Source organism: Ananas comosus, linkage group 23 (genome assembly GCF_001540865.1).
Source record: "Ananas comosus cultivar F153 linkage group 23, ASM154086v1, whole genome shotgun sequence".
Taxonomy (NCBI): Eukaryota; Viridiplantae; Streptophyta; class Magnoliopsida; order Poales; family Bromeliaceae; genus Ananas; species Ananas comosus.
Window position 1 is genome coordinate 1,709,267 of NC_033643.1, and position 22,127 is coordinate 1,731,393.

Below are 22,127 nucleotides of genomic sequence, written 5' to 3' on the forward strand. Positions count from 1 at the left end.
TATATTTATATATATTTAAAAAAATGTAATTAGCCATTGAGTTTAGTTGGACTTTTAGGTTTAATTTGGCATTTTCTTTTTCTCTTTTTGTTTTCTTTTTGAGGAAAAAATTGATGAGTTTAGTTAATTGGCCTTCTTCTTCTTCTTCTTCTTCTTCTTCTTTCTTTTGCTAATCTCCTTTTCTTTTCTTTTTTTTGTCTAGTAATTATTTTTTCTTAATAAATTTAATCACAAAAAAAGTAAGCTAGGGTAAAATAAGAATAAAAAGGAGTTCTCAGATAAAGAAAAAGCTAAAGCTCCACTCCCTAAGTACAATAATTATTCAGGTATTATATCCTTAAGCATTTTTTGTCAATAAACTAAAGTATAATTAATCAAGGAGAAAAAAGAAATGATCAAATAAAAGAAGAGATTAACAAAGAATGAATGAGCCAAAAAAGAAAAGAAAAAAAGGAACCCAGGAGTAGTTAATATTTATTAATAATATTAATTATATCAAGGATTTTGAAAATTCAAAATATTTAAGTTCACAAAAGTACGTACTTAGTTTCCATTGAAAAGATATAAATGTTATGGTACCAGTCCCTTTTTTGAGCACAGGTCCTAACAACTAAATCTATGGGGCATGAACCTATGTACCTAAACTATAGTGCTCTAGCTTTTCCTCTATTTAATCTTAGAATCTTAGCTTAAAATCATTTTTGTGGGTCAATTGTGTTGGTAGCTAAAGAGACAAGTCCCAAAAATATTGACATAATTAAGATTTGGATTAGTGTTTCCGACGCAATTTATGCGGTATAATCTTACTCAAACCCCACATGATTTGATCTCCCCTCCCAATGCAATGTAATCATCTATAGTTTGATGATGATCTGAGCTTCTAACCCTTTCCTATCTCCTCTCTATTCTACATTCCACTTGCTAAGATTGTTAGGTATAACAGTTCTATATTGGATACAAAATAGAATTATGATCCGTACGTAATGCTGATAGTGTTTTCACATAATATTTTAGGTTTCTGAGTTGATCCGAATCTTTTAACATGGTACAAGAGTCTGATTTACATTGCCTAGTAAATTTTGGCACATCTAGTGATCGCGTGGGAGTCACGTCAAGCACGCATGTCGGTGTGGAACATTCCTATATATTTATTATGTTGACAGGGAAATCATCAATTTCATGGGGACAAACATGAAAATAGAGATTTTGTAGGGGTAGTATTTTAAATAGACAGTTTTGTGGGGGTGTATATAGAGATCAAATAATTCATTCATTCACAATAACCTTTTGAACTAATCCATCACAAAATATTGGGAAATTGAACTCCACACTTGCAATTGATGCAACAACATGTACAGAGAGAAATAACTCCTTTTATTTATGTTACCATTTCACAAATCAATCACAAAGTACAGGCAAATTGAACACCAAGCTTGCAACTAATCCAATAATATGTACAAAGAGAGAGCATCTCCGACGCAAATCATCTCGCAAACACGAAACTCTTGCAAATGTAAAGCCCCGAAATCAATCTACAAACCAAGCAATCCAAACTTCCTCCTCCAGCAGTCCAAAAAGCAGAACGAATCATAAATGAAATACTACTGTAGATGGCTCGAGCACTTCTCGCATCCTCGGCAAAGTGCTCCGAGTCCCGAAGCGCTTCTCCTCGATCGAGGGTTGAAAAGGCTCAATTCCGATGAGCCTTCTCGAAGCTTTTTCTTTGTACGAAGCAAAAACTCACATCGAACAAACAATTTGGTACTCAGGGAGTGCATATTATTATTTTGTAGGTAACTTGTGAGGAATCCAAAACCAGAAGCAGTAGAAGGCGAACAAAAGTATCATCATGAAAAGTTGGTCCAATATAGAGATGGTTCTCTCATTGTGAACCTCAGGATGCAGTTCTTCGAGGAGATAGAAAAACTCCAGCGAGAAAAAGGGGTCCGGATCATCGGTTAGCTCAAAAATTATCTCCCCGGTCGCACTTTTAAACTCCCCACCAGACCATTCCTGGATCATATAGTACAAAAATGCAATATTAAGATATAATTCTACAGTTAAGGGTACGAAGCGATTATTAGGTGTCAAAAACAAGGACCAATAAAAAAGCAGCAATATGCCAACTCAGATGAATCACTTCTTCTATTTCTTATCCTTTATATTCTGATTGGTTGACTGCACAGATCACATGGTATGGCTAGCATAACTAATATCTTCTCTGCAAATATGCAATTACGAGTATGCAGAAAGAATAAGAAACCATTTTTTTGATTAAACAGGGGTATATCCTATTTTAGCAAAACAAAGAATAAGAAACTAGTATGCAATAACTCTCATAAGAAATCCAGGTTAAGTTGATGTAGTTATAACTGGTAGGCATTGTGTGAAATTTGGGTCCAAAGCAAACAAGGCATACCTTGATAAACTACAAACCAAGTCAAACAAAAATCGTTTCTCTAGGCTGGTTTGCAAAGAGCCGAGACTAAGTTGCACCCTAAACGGCTAAACCCTACAAGGGCGTATTGTGTGTTGAGAAGTGTTTTTCTCAGTAACCTATAAAGTATTTGTTTGGCCTAACTTTTGGAGGAGGCTTCTCTAGTTTGAAAAGTAGCAGTAAAACATTTAACAGAAACAAAAAGCCCCGACTTTCGTTTCCACTGGGAAAATTGCAATGAGCTTTTAGCCCCCAAAAACTCAAGGCTCAAATTTGAAGCTTATGCTTCTATCACACCAGAAGCTGTTGTTTTTATTTACGAAAAGGCACTAATCAGTTCTACAAAATCTACAGCCGGCCAAATAGGCGCTAAGAGGCCTAAGAAATCATAGTTTGTTACCTGTAGTTGCTTGCCAATCGTAACAAATATGTTGCCAGCTGGCATCTTGAAAAAGGTCGAGCCTTCGGAAGAGCGGAGGCAAAATTCTTGATCACAAGGAGAAACGTGGAGGCTCAGAGCATAAGAGTGAGGGGCACAGGCGGTACCAAACTCACTCCAATCCGCTCTCAACTGATTGGAATTATACTGCGTGAGACAAAGAACTGATGGGACCATTCTGATTTTCACGGGTTGCTTCTGATCTTTCGAGTTTTGAGAGAGAATTCTAGCAACAGATTCTGCAACCAAGTCCATCTTAGCTGCAACTTTCTCCAACTTCTCTCTAGAAAATAGAATCCATGAAAGTCAGGAATTGAATTGGATATCAGATGGTAACATATCAAACAGAAAGATAAAAAATTCAGTTGTCTTATTTCATAGTAAGAAAACCAGAGTTCAAAAGTAATAACCTAATACACTTGAAAGAGCAAATGGTGCTAGGAATCTCAGGTAGTTACAGGCCGTAACGAGTTGATGTAAGGGATTCAGAAATTAGAACGAGTTAAAAAAAGAAATTTCTTGGTGCTAGGAGTGGTTTTATGAACTCGCTAGAACAAAATTTTTAGATTCGCCAGACTACATATAGTCCATTGTGGCTGGGAAAGCCATATCAGAACAAACCACCGAAAAGCTCGCATAGGTTCATCAACAAATCTGAATCACTAACTGAATAAACATAACTTCGTGTAACTATTCTAATCACAACAACGACTTTCTTAAAACAAAATGACAGCTAAAATATCAGCAAAGTCACATATCCCCCATATGAAGTCTGAGAAGGCTACAACCAATAGTCATAAAATCCATTTTTGCATTTGACAAAGTTTCTTAATTCAATGTACATGGATGATTCTTTGATTGTATGTTCCAGGCTTCATACAGAGTGACAATGCAGACATGGAAACAAGTCCAACGCTAGAGGCCGATAATGAGAACCGTGTTATTATTTTTTAGAGAAAAGTAGCATGCTACCGACCTCGTTCAATTTGTTTAGAAATGAACTAAGCTGAAAATGTGAAGCAACTAGGCTTCGAACTTGGGACCTAGGGTACTGACCATCAATCCCTTTACAACTTGTGCTAGGGACGGTCGGTGGACTCTGTTATATTTATTATTAACACATAGAATAACAAGTGCTGCCTTTTTTGAACATTGCTAACATACATTTCAATTATGGAACTAAAAGAAGGCATAACAAATGCATTTTTATGTCAAAAGAACAAAAAGGACCGAGGCACCGAACCAGAGTCTCGTAAAGAAATAAATACATCTAGATAACTAACTCTTCAGTTCAAAGAGATTCATACGAGTATGTCATCGTGCTAAAAGAAAGTGCATTTCTTCCGGTTTTTATCAGTAATAAGGCATTTTCAGGGCAATTCGCATAAGGAATACAGATACCAAACACTCTATATAAATCTACAATTCTTAAGGGCTTTAAATATGAGGTATAGCATAACTTGACTCGTTTAATGCAGGGTTCTAGCCATGCAAATATGTCGAATTGGCGAGTATATTAACAATTTGAGACAGGTAAGTAACTCATTATATGAGCAATGAATTTATAAATTCAAGCTTGAGTTAAGCTAGAGTGCCGGAGTTCACACAATCTGAACATGTAATGCGAGAATTAACAATAAGTATACATGAGTTAAACGATTTTTGTTACATAACATATGCAACTACCAATACATATGCAAATGTTTCGATCGTGTGAATAACAAGAATCCGTTTACAGGTTGTTGTTCTATGGAAATGCAAGAAGAAGCAATACCGTAGCGCCCGATACGAACCGGGCAACGCCGCCTCGAGCATCCGATCCGCCTCTGCCTCGGCCTCGGCGCTTCCGGGGCGATGTCGGTAGCAATAGAACTCCTCCCCGACCACGTCCCTCCGGCGGAACCACCGCTCCATCTCCCTCTTCCTCTCCTCCCCGATCCCGAACACCTGCTTTCCGGAATCGACCGCCGATCTCACCTCCTCGGCGGCCGACGCCGCCGCGGCGATCGAGAAGCCCCCGGAGGCCGAGGCGGCGGCGACGGCGCGGCGGAGGGCGGCGGCGTCGGGGCGGAGGAGGGAGGGGAGGGGGAGCTCCTCCGGGGGCGCGGCGGAGATGGCGGTGGAGGAGCGGGAGTGGGAGAGGGAGAGGGAGAGGGAGAGGGGGCGAGGACGGGGGAGGGTGAGGTCGGGGACGCGGAGGGAGGTCTCGAGGTAGTCGGCGAGGACGCGGTCGTCGACGGCGGCGGAGCGGGCGCCCTTCGCCGTCTTGATCGGCGTCGGCGGCGGCGCCCGGAATCGCGGCCGCCTCGGGCGGGGCGCCGACGCCGGCATCGATCGGAGGCGGAGGCGGAGGCGGAGATATGAAAAGCCGTTGGATTCGAAACTGGGAAAAGCGCTGGCTCTTCCAATAATCGGGGTAAATTGCGTGGATAGTCCCTGCACTACCTTATAATTGGTNCCTCTCCTCCCCGATCCCGAACACCTGCTTTCCGGAATCGACCGCCGATCTCACCTCCTCGGCGGCCGACGCCGCCGCGGCGATCGAGAAGCCCCCGGAGGCGGAGGCGGCGGCGACGGCGCGGCGGAGCGCGGCGGCGTCGGGGCGGAGGAGGGAGGGGAGGGGGAGCTCCTCCGGGGGCGCGGCGGAGATGGCGGTGGAGGAGCGGGAGTGGGAGAGGGAGAGGGGGCGAGGACGGGGGAGGGTGAGGTCGGGGACGCGGAGGGAGGTCTCGAGGTAGTCGGCGAGGACGCGGTCGTCGACGGCGGCGGAGCGGGCGCCCTTCGCCGTCTTGATCGGAGTCGGCGGCGGCGCCCGGAATCGCGGCCGCCTCGGGCGGGGCGCCGACGCCGGCATCGATCGGAGGCGGAGATATGAAAAGCCGTTGGATTCGAAACTGGGAAAAGCGCTGGCTCTTTCAATAATCGGGGTAAATTGCGTGGATAGTCCCTGCACTACCTTATAATTGGTGGGACCTAAGTTTCTTTTTTTTTTTTTTCTTTTTTTGTACTTATCTTTTGATTTCCAGGTTTATTCTAGTACTTTAATAAAAATGTTAAATTTTTTTTTTGACGAAACCAATATTTTTTATCCTTCATTAATATACATCTAGTATAGAGTTTGAAAATTTATTTTTCAATTAAAAAACATTTTAATATTTTTGAAAAAGTGGAGATATGTACGTACTGAGTAGTAGCGAGTTTCGATATAGGGATAGTTGGGGGACTTAGTGACACATTCTACTCTTTCTTTTCCTTTTGTCAATAGAGATGGCGAGGAAAAGGACGTCGCACCGTAACCGTTCATCCTGCGGGTTCCAGCGGACGAACGGCTGATGCGGCGCTACATGACTGCGGGGCACGACGGGGAAAAGCGCGCCAAGTTTGGTGACAGTTGGGCTGGTGGGACCCGCCTGGGTGGAAGTGCGGGAAGCTATGAAAGAGCGATGAGAAAGACTAACAAAAATCAGGCGGTCGAGCCTGCGTTGGTTGAGATTATGTAAAAATGCTTATTAGAGTTTTTTTTTTGCGCAAACCAAAATGAGACCGCCGGAGACGTTGGATTTGTAGATTCTGCATATAATATAATACATGGGGAATAGGATACACTAGTATCGCAAAGCACTTGGATTGAGATCAGCACGATTCTTATAGGCCGACGATGCACGGCCATCCAATATAGAAAGCAAAATACCTTCTAAACCTCGTTTGAGAACGAGCTCCCCAAATGCAGTAATCAATTTTGAAGATGATCAATCACAGGCGGAGCAACAGCGCCGGCCGATCATGCACATTCGGTAGGACTTTGAATTCTGAACAAAGAATTTCAACCCTCTCTGGGGTCTCACCATTATGCTATCATTCGCTGCAAGTAAACAGACTTTTCTTAAAGGAAAATCTGAGCTGCAAAAGAACAGCCAAAATCCAACTGGAGATTCCAGTACAAGAGTCGGAGTCAGTGTCCGAAGAAACTCAGTATAATCGTGAACACAGAAGATGAAACCAGCAATCACATTGTGGTGCCAGGACGGCATGGCTTGCCCAGAGACATGATAATATACATAACTATTTCGGTGATATATAATCTCAAAGTCGATAAAAAAACTCAAAAAAAGTTTTGGTCAAATTAAGAAAAGAAGTTCAGCTTTTCGTCCGGCCACCAATATCAAGACAAACTCAGAGAACAAGTACTGTGATACCTAAAAACGAACATGAGGCTCAAAAAAGACATGCTTTCCAGAGGGCAAGTTCAAAACAAAAAAATCTCTTATCATTCCCAAGCCAAATTCAAGGGTGAATCAGCAATCAAGGCGGAAAATCAAGAGAAAAATCACGGACGAGGAGGAGCATTAGGGGCACCAGCAGGGCGGGGACCTTGCCCAGGCCTGTCATCCTGCAAAACAAACATGGATATACAATGATTACGACAAACTACAGAAATAATGAAAAGAAAGCAGCGGATGGAGTGTCATAGGAAGATCTTATTAAATTACAACTGCAACAAAAAATAGCAAATTGGCCTAAAGAATGAGCTCAGTAGCGACACGAAATCACTAAATCAACAAAATCTTGCGTCGACACAAAAAGGTATACAAGGTAAACCTTTGTTAGTTATGGAGAACACCTTTTGATTTGAAAGGGGGAAAAAAAAATGTCCCATCCTTAATGATCAGCTAAGAATAAAATTTTAATAGCTGACAAAGTGACGAGATGGTGATTAAAGTATTAGGGACCGGTTCATCCCAGAGGAACGATGTTACAGCCAATGGGGCAGACGTGCAGTCCCGCATTATTAAAAGATAACAAAGTTGCGACAAAGCAGTTCAGCAACAAAAATTAAAAATTGCATGCCATTCTGAAAAGGCTAAGAAACAGTTAAAACAGTTTTAAAATGATCGATATTGAGAAAAATGGCTACGAAGTTCTAAAGACTCTAGTTAATGCTAAATATAAAACTTTTCAGGTTGAAGAACATTCCCCAATAAAATTATATAAAATAGATATACAACAAAGTGAGGGCTCGCTAGATTATTAACCAAAATGCTTCAGTGACATTATGGAAATAGGCAACTTCAAGAGAGTTCAAAACCTAGAAAACCCCTTTTCTAATCATCCTAAGGCCTGCTGTAGAGTAAGAAACAAATCCATAACAAGAACTCAAAAGACGTTACAGCCTTGCATTAGAGCATTTCGGCATGTTGATTCACATTCTAGTTAACACATCCAGAGGTTAAAAAAAAAATCTCAATTACTATAAAGGCTTACCGAAGTATAATATATAAATCATGTCAACTTATGAACTAAACCTTCCAAAAGTAATCAGCTCTCGTCCACCGATTTAACAAATAAGAAGTTCAATTTCATGCTTCATTGTAGCTTATCATAATATGATCTTCTTAGACTGAACCGATATTAGAACAACCTTAAAATTAATAGATACTATTGACCTGAGAATAAATTAAGTGGCCTAAGACTTTCACCTTGCAACTGGAAAACAATAACAACAATCAATTGATTCACAACTCTTTCACTAATAAATTCACTTGCAGAATAGCACATTAAGCCTATCATAGTATATCACGGACATCTCCCCCTAAATTTGAGAACAAGTGGCGATATTTACTAATAAAAATCGGATAGCCAATTATTTCCAAAAGCATTTTTTAACAAAATCAAATAAGATTCGCATATCCCAACAATATATTCATATGTTCAATACATCAATTCAAGTTACTGCAGCAGTGAACTCATGAGATCGAAGCATGAAGAGATTACCCTGCGCCTGAAACGCTCAGGAGGCCTACGGTCGCGCCTGGCCTCGCGAGAACGGACGCGAACAACGTGCGAGTGGATCGCGCAGGAAACACAGTACTGCATCTTCGCGTACAGCTTCGGGAGAGTGTAACCTACAAAATCACCAGAAAATACTCAAATTTGCACCTAAAAGAAACAAAAAAAAAACCCTAGAAACGAAGAAGATCGATACAACCATACCATCATACACGCAGGCCTCTTGCACGTCCCTAACCGCGGCTTGCTCGACGATGTTCCTCACGAGAAACCTCTTGATCGCCTTATCCTTTTGTATAAGATTTGAGATCCAAGGGTTAGGGTTTATACATCGAACTGTATACGGCCGAGCGGGCAAGAGGGAGCGATCTAGGGGTTTACCTTGGGGCAGCATTTGCCGCAGTTGGAGCAGCGGATGAAGTTGACGTGGCCGCGGCCGTGCTTGTTGCGGCCGCCATTCCTGCGCTTGAACGTCTGAGGAGAAGAAGGAAACGACTCAGATCAGCGAGAATTGAGAGGAAAAGAAGGGGAGATCTAGGGTTAGGGTTTCGTACCATGGTGAGGAGGGAGAAGACGACGGTAGGGTTCTCGCGCCTCCTTCGCTAGGGTTTCGATTCTCGTGGATGCGCAAGAGAGAATTTATAGGAAGCAGATGATCTTAGCCGTCCGATGAATAGAGCGCGGGTATTTTTGCGAAAGAGCCCTCGTGGTATGTCATATTTAAAAACACCCACAGCGACGGCGCTACTTCATAACTAGAAATTAGTGTAAATTTAATTTGTCCTCAAACGGAGATTAATATAATAAAAATTAAAATCTGAGTTTTTATAAGCCATAAATCCCAATTTAGGCAATCTCCTAGAAAGATAATTAGACTAAATTACAAAATTTTTTGCAAAGTACAATGGAAACTTTGGAAAATTTTCAAATATGTAAACATAGATGTTACAAGATCCACGCAATAATCGCCCAAATATTATTTGGCACCCCCCGCCCCAAAAAATAACTTCGAAGGTGCTTCAGATGCAAAACTTTGATTCAAAATGAACTTAAAATATAATTTGGAAAGCGCAGCGTCCACAGTAAAGGGAGTAGAAGCAACTTACTTTGAAATAGTAGAATAATATATTGAATTGGATTTTTAGAAACCAATAACTCAATATATCTCTAAATAACAATGTAAGAATTAAGTCCAGAAACAAAAATAAATCATAAGTGACAAGAATAAAATACATCGGCAACTAATTTCTAAAAATAACAACAAAGAAAAAAAAAAAAAAAAAGCTGCTACAGCAAAACAGCCCCTCCCATCTGCCCTCCAAAACTTCTCTGGAGTTTCTGCATGATTATAAAACAGATGAGGGTCTTTTCTTCAAAAAGAGTTGAACCTCCTGACTAAATACTAATCCACGAAAATCTCATGCTTGTAAATCTTTGTTCGAGCTCCATATCGGGCCTTTCGACGCCAAGCCATCCGATCCATTTTCTACGCCGATTAGAGGGTCGGATTCACTTTCCTTGGCCTGGAATCATTTCCGAAATACGGGTGAGAAAGAAATGTCGATGTGCATTAATGTATAGGAAATTTAAAAAGAAAAAGGCTAAATTGCAGGAGATCCCTTTATTTTCTTTTAGTGAAAGGAAACCTTGCATTAAACATTGATATTTTCACTTTTCTCTAAAATCGTAAAGCCAATATATCGAGATCTTAAGCTATTAGATTCCGCCAGTTTACCACCTTAGTCAGCGTTCCTTTAGGCAATATGTCTAAGGGGATCAATAGGGAGGTTTTAAAATTTCGCAACATTTGTAGGGTGCATTCCCGAAATTAGTTGAACTTCAAGAAACTATACCATAACAAAAAAGGCTTCAGACTGTAGTATCTAAGTAATGGAATTATAGGTAGGAAATACACGGGGCAGCAGTGATACCTGAGATAGCTGGGTTGACGATTCAGCCGTCTTTTGTTGGCTCTCCATCGAGCAGAAGTAAGAATACAAGATCATCCCAACTAACGCGATTAGAATTCCTACTATGTTCCTCCAATTAAATGGATCATGAAGTAAAACATAGCCAAATGTTAGGACCAGGCAGGTTTTCAAATGCCCTAAGACTTGATAAGTCACAGGGGATGTCTTCCCAATAACCAGAAATGTGCTGAAGTTGACAGAGACAGATATTAGGCACGAAAGCACAATGAAAACCTGAAGTTAAAAAGAAAAAAAGAAGAATAAAGTCAAAAAGTTCTTCACGTTAAAGAGAAATGCACAAGAAGATTGATTTTTTTTTCTCCCTTACCAAAACTTGAGGAGTATAATTGAAAGCGAACACATTCTGGTTAGTTAAAAGCCCATCAAGAAATGGGCCAACTATGAACAAAGTCAATGCTTGATATGGGCACGATTGATACAAGAGTTGGGTCGAAGAGACTTTGAATCTCTTCTGGATAGTGTTTGTCATCTGAAAAGAACTGGTTAAGCTTTAAAACAATGCACGAAATAAAAGCATTTGAAATTCAAGTATGAGACAAGTAGAGGCCCAATAAGTTTAATTACATATCGGCTCAATATGACTATCAAGATGTCCTCGTCTGCCTAACCTTATATATATATTAGTTCAATTAGGATATTCATGAAAATAATTTAAAAAGGTCAATGATACGTGAGGGAAACAACGTCAACAGATTAGGATACAATTTGTGCGATGCAAGTCGTGAATACTGCAAGCAGAGATAAGACAGATCCCAAAAGATTGAGTTGAAGATCAGTCACTGTCGCGATACCAACACCGAGTAGAAGAATGGTGAGTGAAAACTGGATGCTCCGACTGCAATTTTGAGAAATAAAATATTTATTAAGCAATGTGCAATAGGTATAAAGAGTAATAGATGCGTAAATCAAGCATACCAAACAACAACGTCCACAGCTACGAAGCTTATGTACGGGATTAATTTAAATTAGTAGTTGTTATCAAATGAAGTCTTGTTTCTGTTATCAATTTTGAAAAGGAATTTAGTTTAAACAAATAGTTCTTACCAAATAGATCTTTCTCTTGTTAGCAATGTTGCAGTTAAACAGAATTCCATATATAGCTACATAAATCAATGCAGGAAAGACTAACTTAAGAACAAAAAGTTAACCTGAATCTCTTCCTGAAGAAAAGTGTCTCTAATAATATAGTGCAAGGAATAATTGCCAGTTTTGTCATCTGAAATGAAGCAAAGACAATAAGAGAAGCATCAGCAGCAGAATGGAAGTGGGAAGCCACTATACCTACATGTTTTGCCCACTTACAAGGCATGATCAAATATCTTCTATACCAGAGTTTGTTTGCAGAAAACTACAAATCTGATTCAAAAGAGATTATAACGAAATTGAAGAGCTAACATCATCTGCTAATCTGAACAACAGTAAGCCCAACCTACTACATATTACATGCAATGGAAACAAGATCAGAAACATTCTAATTCAACACAAGCTGAAGACTGAAATTTCACCTGATAAAAACCAACAGAATTGAAACCAAGACTTAAGTTCAGCAGCCCGATAGAGATTCCATTCAGTATTCCAAAGCCCATTACTGCCCTTGGATCAAAAGGTTTGTGTTCGAATAATTTCATCCAAAGTGCCACATGAAGCGAACAAAATGTGACCAGGAGATGCCAGCTCGTCAAAGTAGTAGCTGCAAAACAGATGGAAGTAAGCATATCATGACAATTAGATTCTTCAGCAAATACATACCAATCCAACAAAAAAAATATGCTGGGCATTATTTAGCTCTAGTGGTTTGCTTGGTCCTTTGACTCCTTTCTAAATTCTGAACAAAGATGAAGTTTCAACGCAATCTGATAAAGTGAGGGAGAAGTTTTTACGAATTACAGACAGTTTGACCTCTCCTCAACAAGAACAAAAAATCAATTCATAAGTAATGAAACTTTTTGCTTTCACTATCTGAAGATTCCAATTAGAACAACTCTTTAACAGCTCGCTCGGTTTTGGGGAGAAATTTCATCAGCAAAATTTTTCTATTTCTCCTGCAATCATTGGATGACAAGAGAAAAAGTGTATTTCCAATTTGGCTTTTACAATGGAAGTAACTGCCATACTTATCAGGACAACTCTAACGAAAAGGATAATCGTCATGATTACAAGGATAACTATGGATAAAGTGACGAATAGAATAACTCCAAGGATTGATTCAAGTAGCATTTCTCTGTTCACCGTAGAATAGCCTGATACGATCAACGAAGACAACTATCCCTAAACTATTTTCTGATGTTTGACGAAATATATGAATAAGTTGAGTAATCCCCCGTTTTCTCCAAAAATTGTAGTAATGTACCATCCACAGATGCACAAAGATCTCCAAAACTGGCATATCAAAATTAATCCATGAGAAACAACAATGTCGCCCGATTCACAACCAAAATCAAACAACTAGTAAGCCAAACGACAACGAAAATCAATACAAATCTCGAGAGTTCTCACCGAATGTGAAGCCGAGGGTACTAATCAGGGCCTTGTTGCAGATCACGATCGACACCGACGACACCACGGATAGGCTCAGCGCCCCCACCGTCCCAATCTTGCTATCGCCCATCTCCCACTCCCCGGATTCACCTCCTCCTCCTTATCTACAGCTCCAATCTCAGGCAGAGTCTACAATCTACATTCATATCAGATCGAAATCGCAATGAAAAAAAAATCAAAAAACCGCCCAAAAAAATCGGAGAACAGCGATTTGGAGGACGATCGAGACGCACCTCATTGAAGGGAGAACGAGATCTACGATCGAGCGAGCTCCATTTGCGAAGAATCGAACCCTAGATCCGGGGAGAAAGGGGAGGAGGGTTCGAAGTGGGAGGAGAGAGAGAGAGAGAGAGAGGAATTTTTTTTTTTTTGCTTTTTTCGGAAATTTGTTAAAATAATTTCTGACGCAAAAATGACAAGGACGAGAAAGTGGAAAGAAAATCTAGCGGGGCCAGTTTTTCTTTTTCTCTTTTTTTTTAATATTTTTATGTTTTCACTTTTTTTTCACTTCACCCCCCTAAGTTTTCGCTTTTTTTAATTATTATGGGCAAAAGTTACTAATAATTCAACTATTTTTTTAAAATACTATTGAAACAGGACTAAATAAACACTGGCGAACTACTAAAAAATAAAAAAAAAAATTGTGAGGGACTAAAGTGCTTTAAAATTATCAATCAGGAATAATTTGAGAAATATATTTTCAAAAATGGAAAGAATATGGTGTTGGTGCACTGAATCTAATTTGATTCGGGCGCGTGAATTGGATTTAGTAATTTATATAGTATATAACTTGGATTCAATAGGGAAAAATTAATTTTGCGTAGACCAAGTCCATAGACCGGGTTCTCGATCTCAGAAATTCAAATTTAGAGTTTTTAAAATCTATCTAAAAAGCTAAATGTAAATCGACTTCCTAAGATTTTAATTCAATCATTCAAAATTAAAAATTTTGAATATAAAAAGGGTAAAAATTCTTATCACATTTTTTTTTGGGCCCCATGGGTCTCAACATGGAGGAATTCTACACTATCATACTTACACCACGTCATCAATAACAAGCCAATTACATTCCTTCTTTTCAAATAAAAGTACAAAAAAAATATTTTTTTATAATAATGATGGGACATATATCTCTAAAAGAAGACATTTGATTGGTTTGTTACGCCACGTCACCAATACACCCGTTGCATTCTAGAATTTTTTCTAAAATTTTTTCTCAACATGATAGCATAGAGTGTTTCATTGGAAAAATTCTAGAATGCAACGGGTGTATTAGTGGCGTGGCGTGGTGTAACAAATCAATCAAATATCTCATTTTAGGTGTATATATATATATATCCCATCATGATTGTAAAAAAATATTTTTATTGTATTTTTATTTGAAAAGAAGGAATGTGATTGATTTGTTATTGATGACGTGGTGCAAATGTGACGGTGTAGAATTCCTCGTTTCATTGATATGCAACTTTAGAACGGCACCTGGGTCAACTGCCCAATTTACTGGAAAAATTAATGAACAAATATATTTACTGTGCAGAAAATTATTGCACATGGGTTAATCACATATTAAATTTTTTTAAAAAAAAATTTATAAGCGAAAAATTTATGCAGTTAGATGTGTTGGCGGTAGGTCTAGCAATCTCTATACGTACCGCTGGTACTCTAGAGTTATCCAAAATTTTGTATACTAATTTTTCTTATTTATAAAATTATGAATAAAATAGATGGATATCCATTAAGTTGTGAGCATTTTGAGAAACCCGCGGTTATAGATATCCTTATATTTTTCATATATATAATCTTTACGATTTTACCTCTATAATCTATCATAAAAATTTAGGATGAGAAAATACTTTTATATTATGTAATTTATGCGCTTTAATATTTTATATTATTTATTGTATGTTGTGATATTTCAAACGGCAAATTTTGCTATGCTTTTAATAATTATATATATTTATTTGACATTTAAAAATATAAAAGCAAAAAAAGAAAAAAAAATCTTATGGATAGCCTGCATGCCCAACCGTCCATCAATGGTGGGGTATGAATAAAGATGTTGATTATTCAAAAATTCAAGATAAATTTTATTCATGCTCGTATGATCCGTCCGTGGGTTACTCAATGCACCCGTTTATCAGGTTTAGTTGGTGGGTAGACATTTCTATTTCTGCATACACACGGTGGTTAAAATCTCTGATCACCTAAACAGTATCTTAGATAAGAAACAAGCTACGTAATTTATCCAGTGATCGTCATTCTTTGTACAATTCATGATGGAAAATTAGTAGAGATATTTTAATCTTCTGTTCCAAAAGACTAAAAAGTGAAGTGAGGGGTATGAAGTGGATTTCAAGGGGAAGTGATGATGATCTCCAAATGTTAAGTAGACTAAGGAGTGCTGTTTTTTAGCTTTGTACGCTCAGAATCTTATTTGTGTATGATTTTAACCTTTATCACATATATGTTTAATTTTGTACACATGTATTATACACGTTTAAAAGCAATTATATTTTTTTTAAAAAAATAAGTAAGACTTTTGGTACGAGAGGTTATAGTTTAGGACTCATAAATTAAAATCTAACGTGTTACTAACATTAGTAGGTTGGACCATTATTTGATATCAGAACTAATTTATCGGTCAGAAGTAAAGACTAACGACTCTAGTAATCTAATAACTGAATTTAAGCATAATGAAAAAAAAAATTATGAATGCAAACATAAAGAACAGCGACTCTAACGATTGAGCTAAAGAATAGGGCCTAAATAGGAGAAAATATGACGTCCATTAATCAGACATCCATCAGAAAATAAATTATGATTGAAAACATGAGATGAAGGACTCTAGTATTAATAACGGGACATAAAGTTCGAATCTGTAATGAAACTGGGACCAAGCTTCACTGAAGGCATGTTTGTTTTGTCGAAAATAGATTTTGAATTGAGGTGGATTTTGCATTGGAGTAGAGTTCGGTAAAATCTATTTCTTTTCTACTGTTTGTTTTATAGCTATGAAAGTGAAGTTCGTTTAGTTTTACTGTTATTAGCAGAAAGTGACTCTTCAGTTTTGCTATTTGTTTGGCAGAAAGTAAATCTGTCACGCCCCAGGGCTTAATTGGTATGAGTCTTGCTATAAAACAATGACGCTCTATAAATTAGAGTTGCGAATTTTTTTCTTTTTTTGAAAACAGTCTAATTCACGTGACATACAGACTCGTCACAAATAAAAATTCCTCTGCTCACACGAACAGAATCCCCTTTGTAATTTGTACAGCGTACCAATCAAACAATATCAGCCAGATCACAACTCACAACCTACATTCACTTAATTCACAAACAATCAATGCAATACATGTCTATACAGCTAATCATTTTGCAATGATGCATGTCTCTAAACACTTCTTAACCGCTAAATGATGCTAACACTGCCAAACAAACAACAGAACTATAGAAACTTCATTTCCATATCTATAAAATAAACAGTACGAAAGAAGTAGATTTCATGAATTCCACTTTAATATAGAATTCACTTCAACCTAAAGTCTACTTTTGGTGGAACAAATATGCCTTAATATCTATTACTATTAAATCTATTAATAAATTAATAAATTATATGAATCCTCAATATATTTTGGCACGTGGCAAGTTTTTCTTCACCTTCACCACCATGTAATTCTTCATCTTCTCTCCATTAAATTTTTAATTAACGTATCTAATTAATACATTTAAAATGACATACTACTAAACTTTCAATTAATGTATTTAAATGGTCCCCTATCAAGTTTTTCTTCACCTTCACCATCATGTGATTCTTCCCCTCTCTTCATCAAATTTTTAATTAACGTACCTAATTAATACATCTAAAATGGTCTACTACTAAACTTCCAATTAATATATTTAAATTCTCCATTAAATTTTTAATTAACGTATCTAATTAATATATTTAAAATAGCCAACTACTAAACTTCCAACTAATATATCTAAATGTTCCCCCATGTCATTTATAATTCTCACTATTTTATTTCTAATTAATTTATTACGATCCTTCACTTTTCCTTAGAGATGTCAAAGGGTCGGATTCAAGGCGGATTTTTAAAATCCGAACCCGAACCCGACTCCAAATCCGAGACCCGAACCTGAACCCGAACCCGACGGATTTTAAAAATTCATATCCAAACCCGAACCCGATCAAAAATCCGAAACCAGAACACGAACCCGAACCCGACCCGAACCCAAACCCGAAAATTTGAACCCGAAACAATTATTTTTTTTTTCAATGTTTCAAAATATATTATATTAAATCTAAATTTTTAAAATACAAATTCAAATATAACATCAAATATATATATATATATATAATACAAAATAAATTCGGGTTCGAGTTCGGGTTCGGGTCGGATACAATCAAAATTCATATCCGAATCCATATCCGTCGAGTTTCTATTTTTTATATCCATATCCGAATTCATATCTATATACATCGGATATATCCGTTTCATTCGGGTTCGGGTTCGGATAAAATTTTGGATATCCATACCTATTGACATCCCTACTTTTCCTCCACAAGACTTCTAAATAATCCATTTAAATAGTTCGTCGTCATTTACAATCCTCACATCTTCATCCCTCATCTGTTTTCTAAACCATCGCCTTCCTCCCTTCCTCCCTCTCTCACACTACTACGCGCTTGCCTCCCCTCTACGGAGATACAAGAAAATATTTGATGTTCTCTTATTATTAATTGTTTTCACAATTTTTATCCGCTGCGAAGCGCAAGTCCTTCACTAGTATAAGATGAAGTGCATAGAAAGATAAGAGAAGAGAATTGATGAGTCTAGAACCAAAGGAATTCAATGTGATGCAAAAAAATAATGCAAAACACGCTCCACATTAAAGAGCTCTCTCAATTTTAGTTGGTCGTTGGATCTGAGCCACTGAATCCACATCTTGCTTTTCCCAAGTTAAAAAAAACACACCCCATAACTCACCGCCATGGCCCCATATCATCATCAATTGTGCCATAAAAATAGGGCAAATATGGAATTTTTTTTATAAATAATTTTATTAATTTTTATAATTATAAAAATAATTTTGTTAAAAAAATAATTATAAAAATAGTTCTATAAATGCGGTGAATGAACTTCTCATTAGGAGTATAAAAAAAATAAATGCGGTAAACCATTCACCGCTTTTATCATTATAAAAATATAGAAAAAAGTAAAAAAAATAAAGAAAGCGGTGAATGGTTCACCGCTTTTAAAAACGGTGAACATTCACCGCTTTTATAAGACTATATTTATAAATAAAAATTTAATAAATTTACTTTTAGAATAAATGTTTAGGAAAAGACTATTACACTAAAAAACCCGCAAATATGTAATCTTATGTTAATGTATTTTATATTTATTTCGTTATACACTTTGATAATACTAAAAGACACATAATTTATGAGTACAATAATAAAGCTAAAATATAGAAAAATTTTTAAAAATATATATATTTTTATTTAATCCTTCCTAATTTTTAAAAATCAGTATTTTGTCTCCTTTAAAATTTTAAATATATTTTCAAGAAGGTACGGGATTAATCCCGTAATGGAGAAAATAAAATCATAAAATTACTATTACTTCTTCTATAAAAAAAAAATAATTTTTTAATGTATTTTTATTATTTTGAAAAGGTATTTTCGATATAAATGATAAGAAATAGATAGAATAGTAATAAAAATCTGACAGAAGGGAACCAAATATAATAGCTTGAAATATTAAGGTGATAAAATATAAATTTTCAAAAGTTATAAAAAAAAAAGTGAAAAAACGAGTATTTATAAAAAAAAAAAGTTTTTATTATAATTTATCTAAATAATAATGATATTAATTAAGCTTATTGCTAGACCATGCCTTGCATCCTTGTCCCCCAAGTTACCATAACTAGATATATAGCAAAACTATACTTGGATGTAAAAATATAAATTGAGTTAATACTTCAATAAATTGTATTATCCCCTGTTGCATTGAAAAAGAAAGAAAATAAAGAAATAGGGCAATATTAACACACAAGGATCTAAAAAAATGACAGCCCAAAAGTTAATTGTGTCAGGAATCCATCCATTCATGTTTCCTAACTTATTCTATTTTTTTTTAAAGCAAAGATTTATGCATATATATATATATATATATATATATAGAGAGAGAGAGAGAGAGAGAGAGAGAGAGAGAGAGAGAGAGAGAGAGAGCTAGGCTCCTTGCTTTCGAATGTACGAAGACATCCGTGCTTGTAAGTTGTTCTTAATAATGAAACATCCGATTCGGCAATCGGTTTCGTTAAACATAATCTACGCTATTGGAGCTATCGAAAAACCAAATTTCATAATATTTTGACTTCGTTTGTCTAGTGAACGAGTAGTCTCAAAATAAACGGCTGAAAATGAAAATTTCATAAAAAATAATAATGAATGACTCAAATTTTAAATTGGAAGTATTGATCTTGTGCTATTGATATTAAGTAGAATTTTTTATTAAATTTTTATGTAATTTGGATACTTCTATACCGTTGAACTTAAAAATGTGTCACATCAGCCGTTAAAAAAGTCATTTTTGAAACCTTTTGATAGCTTGGTAAATTATGTCAAAAAATTATAAAATTTGGTTTCTAAATAGTTTCAATATGGTAGATTATACTTAACGGAGCCGATCGTCGAATCGGATATCCTATCATCAAAAAGAACTTATAAGCACGAGGTCTCTGTACTTTCGAAAGTACAGAAGACGTACTCATATAGAGCTATATATATATATATATAGAGAGAGAGAGAGAGAGAGAGAGAGAGAGAGAGAGAGAGAGAGAGAGAGAGCTAGGCTCCTTGCTTTCGAATGTACGAAGACATCCGTGCTTGTAAGTTGTTCTTAATAATGAAACATCCGATTCGGCAATCGGTTTCGTTAAACATAATCTACGCTATTGGAGCTATCGAAAAACCAAATTTCATAATATTTTGACTTCGTTTGTCTAGTGAACGAGTAGTCTCAAAATAAACGGCTGAAAATGAAAATTTCATAAAAAATAATAATGAATGACTCAAATTTTAAATTGGAAGTATTGATCTTGTGCTATTGATATTAAGTAGAATTTTTTATTAAATTTTTATGTAATTTGGATACTTCTATACCGTTGAACTTAAAAATGTGTCACATCAGCCGTTAAAAAAGTCATTTTTGAAACCTTTTGATAGCTTGGTAAATTATGTCAAAAAATTATAAAATTTGGTTTCTAAATAGTTTCAATATGGTAGATTATACTTAACGGAGCCGATCGTCGAATCGGATATCCTATCATCAAAAAGAACTTATAAGCACGAGGTCTCTGTACTTTCGAAAGTACAGAAGACGTACTCATATAGAGCTATATATATATATATATAGAGAGAGAGAGAGAGAGAGAGAGAGAGAAGAGCTGGTATACTATCGGTAGCGCGGAGGCCTATATACTACTAAGTTATTTTCGATGATGTAGCTTCCAAATCGACAATCGGCTTCATTAAACTTGATCTACACTATTGAACGTATTTGGAAACTAAATTTCATAATTTTTCGACATCATTTATTTATCAAATGAGTAGTCTAAAAATATATGACTGAAAATAAAAATCTTATAAAAAATTATGATAAAAGATTTGAATTTAAAATCAGATGTACTGATCTTATTCTAAATAGTAAAAAAAAAAATCTATAAAAATTTCATCAAATTTTGATTGTTTTACACCGTTAAATTTCCAAATGCATCACATCGGTCATTAAAATTATCATTTTTGAGACCTTTTAATCACTAGTCAAATAATGTCGAAAATTATGAAATTTAATTTTCAAATATTTTTAATAGTGTAGATCAAATCTAACGGAGTCGATCGTTGATTTGAAAGTCGCAGTATCGAAAACAACTTAATAACACGGAGATTTCCGTGCTACTGACAGTATATCAACCTAGTTATATATATATATATATATATGCATTTTCGCTTTGTTTCTTAATTATTTCTTTATATACAAAATTACATCTACTTCATGTCTCAATTAGATTTAAAAACTTAAAGCATTTGCTTCAAAGCGTTTGTTGCATTAGCACTACAACAGAATTAGATTATAGGGATACATGTTTGGGACACTTTTGAGTAAGTGTCTCATTTATGCTAAAACTTAAAAAAGTATCTGCTAATGCCTAAATATAAAGCCCAATCCAACCAAAAATAAAAGATTACTCTACTCAACCCACCACACCCAGTCCATTTGGCCCGATTACAAACAGAAAAAAAAGAAAAATTAATTGCCATCTTTTCTTCTCTCTTCACTCAATCCACTGAAATTCTAGACGAAGAGCCTTTCCTGTCGTCCTCCTCCGCCATCGCAGCCAACGAGATAAAGTTTCGGCGGTTGCTAAATGCTTAAATAAGTATTCGTAAATTAGCAGCACTCTTTTAGGTTATAGCGACACTCTTTAACTGTCACTATATACCTAGCGACCTCATATATAGCAACACTTTTTAAAAGTATCGGTAATTTTAGCTAGGAGCACTTTTTTGACATGTACATACATTTAAAAGTGTCGCTATAAACCGTTTTTGTTGTAGTGTAGTAAAATAAACTGGCTAGTTAAATTGATCATATATTTGAACCTCTATAGATAAGTCATAATTCATATCATACATATTTCTAATAAACTAAATAATGATTGATTGTTATTTTAGCGTGAGAGTAATGGTATTATTTTGTAGCATATGAGACATGTAATTTTACTTCGTCAAGTGATGCCATCATTATAATTTTTACTTAGGAGATAATTGAGACCCAAGGTGAAGATTACTAGAATTATTTGTAATTTAATTTAAGAAAAATGCTACACTTATCAAATTAGTGTACATAGCGATATTTACTTTTTTCGC

The 22,127-nt window shown here is 36.3% G+C and overlaps 3 protein-coding genes across 4 annotated transcripts; all 3 read right to left on the bottom strand.

Annotated features, from left to right (window-relative positions):
* LOC109728341 (programmed cell death protein 7) lies at positions 1,354 to 6,907 on the bottom strand. Its single transcript, XM_020258726.1, has 5 exons — positions 6,722 to 6,907; positions 5,481 to 5,788; positions 4,651 to 5,358; positions 2,838 to 3,159; positions 1,354 to 2,013 (listed from the first exon to the last, which is right to left on the bottom strand). Exons 1-5 carry the CDS (start codon positions 6,905 to 6,907, stop codon positions 1,783 to 1,785), a joined length of 1,755 nt encoding a protein of 584 aa, XP_020114315.1. The 3' UTR covers positions 1,354 to 1,782.
* Positions 6,932 to 9,357, bottom strand: LOC109727755 (40S ribosomal protein S26-like). The gene is made up of 5 exons (XM_020257931.1): positions 9,218 to 9,357; positions 9,045 to 9,137; positions 8,868 to 8,952; positions 8,649 to 8,779; positions 6,932 to 7,266 (listed from the first exon to the last, which is right to left on the bottom strand). The coding sequence occupies exons 1-5, from the start codon at positions 9,218 to 9,220 to the stop codon at positions 7,204 to 7,206; spliced, it is 375 nt and encodes a 124-aa protein (XP_020113520.1). The 5' UTR covers positions 9,221 to 9,357; the 3' UTR covers positions 6,932 to 7,203.
* On the bottom strand, positions 9,802 to 13,582 carry LOC109728450 (uncharacterized membrane protein At1g06890). 2 transcript variants are annotated; one of them, XM_020258865.1, is made up of 8 exons: positions 13,426 to 13,582; positions 13,151 to 13,321; positions 12,160 to 12,344; positions 11,803 to 11,870; positions 11,357 to 11,489; positions 10,962 to 11,123; positions 10,595 to 10,867; positions 9,802 to 10,186 (listed from the first exon to the last, which is right to left on the bottom strand). In XM_020258865.1, the coding sequence occupies exons 2-8, from the start codon at positions 13,260 to 13,262 to the stop codon at positions 10,082 to 10,084; spliced, it is 1,038 nt and encodes a 345-aa protein (XP_020114454.1). In that variant the 5' UTR covers positions 13,263 to 13,321; positions 13,426 to 13,582; the 3' UTR covers positions 9,802 to 10,081. The 2 variants fall into 2 exon arrangements, with proteins under 2 accessions (XP_020114454.1, XP_020114453.1); XM_020258864.1 differs by having other exon boundaries at positions 13,151 to 13,328.

Excerpts from the sequence above, each read along its gene's own strand:
- LOC109727755 (XM_020257931.1), bottom strand. Across the intron at positions 8,780-8,867 it reads AGAGGCCTGCGTGTATGATG|GTTACACTCTCCCGAAGCTG; the intron begins GTATGGTTGTAT and ends GTGATTTTGTAG. Across the intron at positions 7,267-8,648 it reads CTGAGCGTTTCAGGCGCAGG|GATGACAGGCCTGGGCAAGG; the intron begins GTAATCTCTTCA and ends TTTGTTTTGCAG.
- LOC109728450 (XM_020258865.1), bottom strand. The coding sequence starts at position 13,262 with ATGGGCGATAGCAAGATTGGGACGGTGGGGGCGCTGAGCCTATCCGTG. Across the intron at positions 12,345-13,150 it reads TACCCTCGGCTTCACATTCG|CTACTACTTTGACGAGCTGG; the intron begins GTGAGAACTCTC and ends TCTGTTTTGCAG. Across the intron at positions 10,187-10,594 it reads CGTCAACCCAGCTATCTCAG|GCCAAGGAAAGTGAATCCGA; the intron begins GTATCACTGCTG and ends AAATGATTCCAG.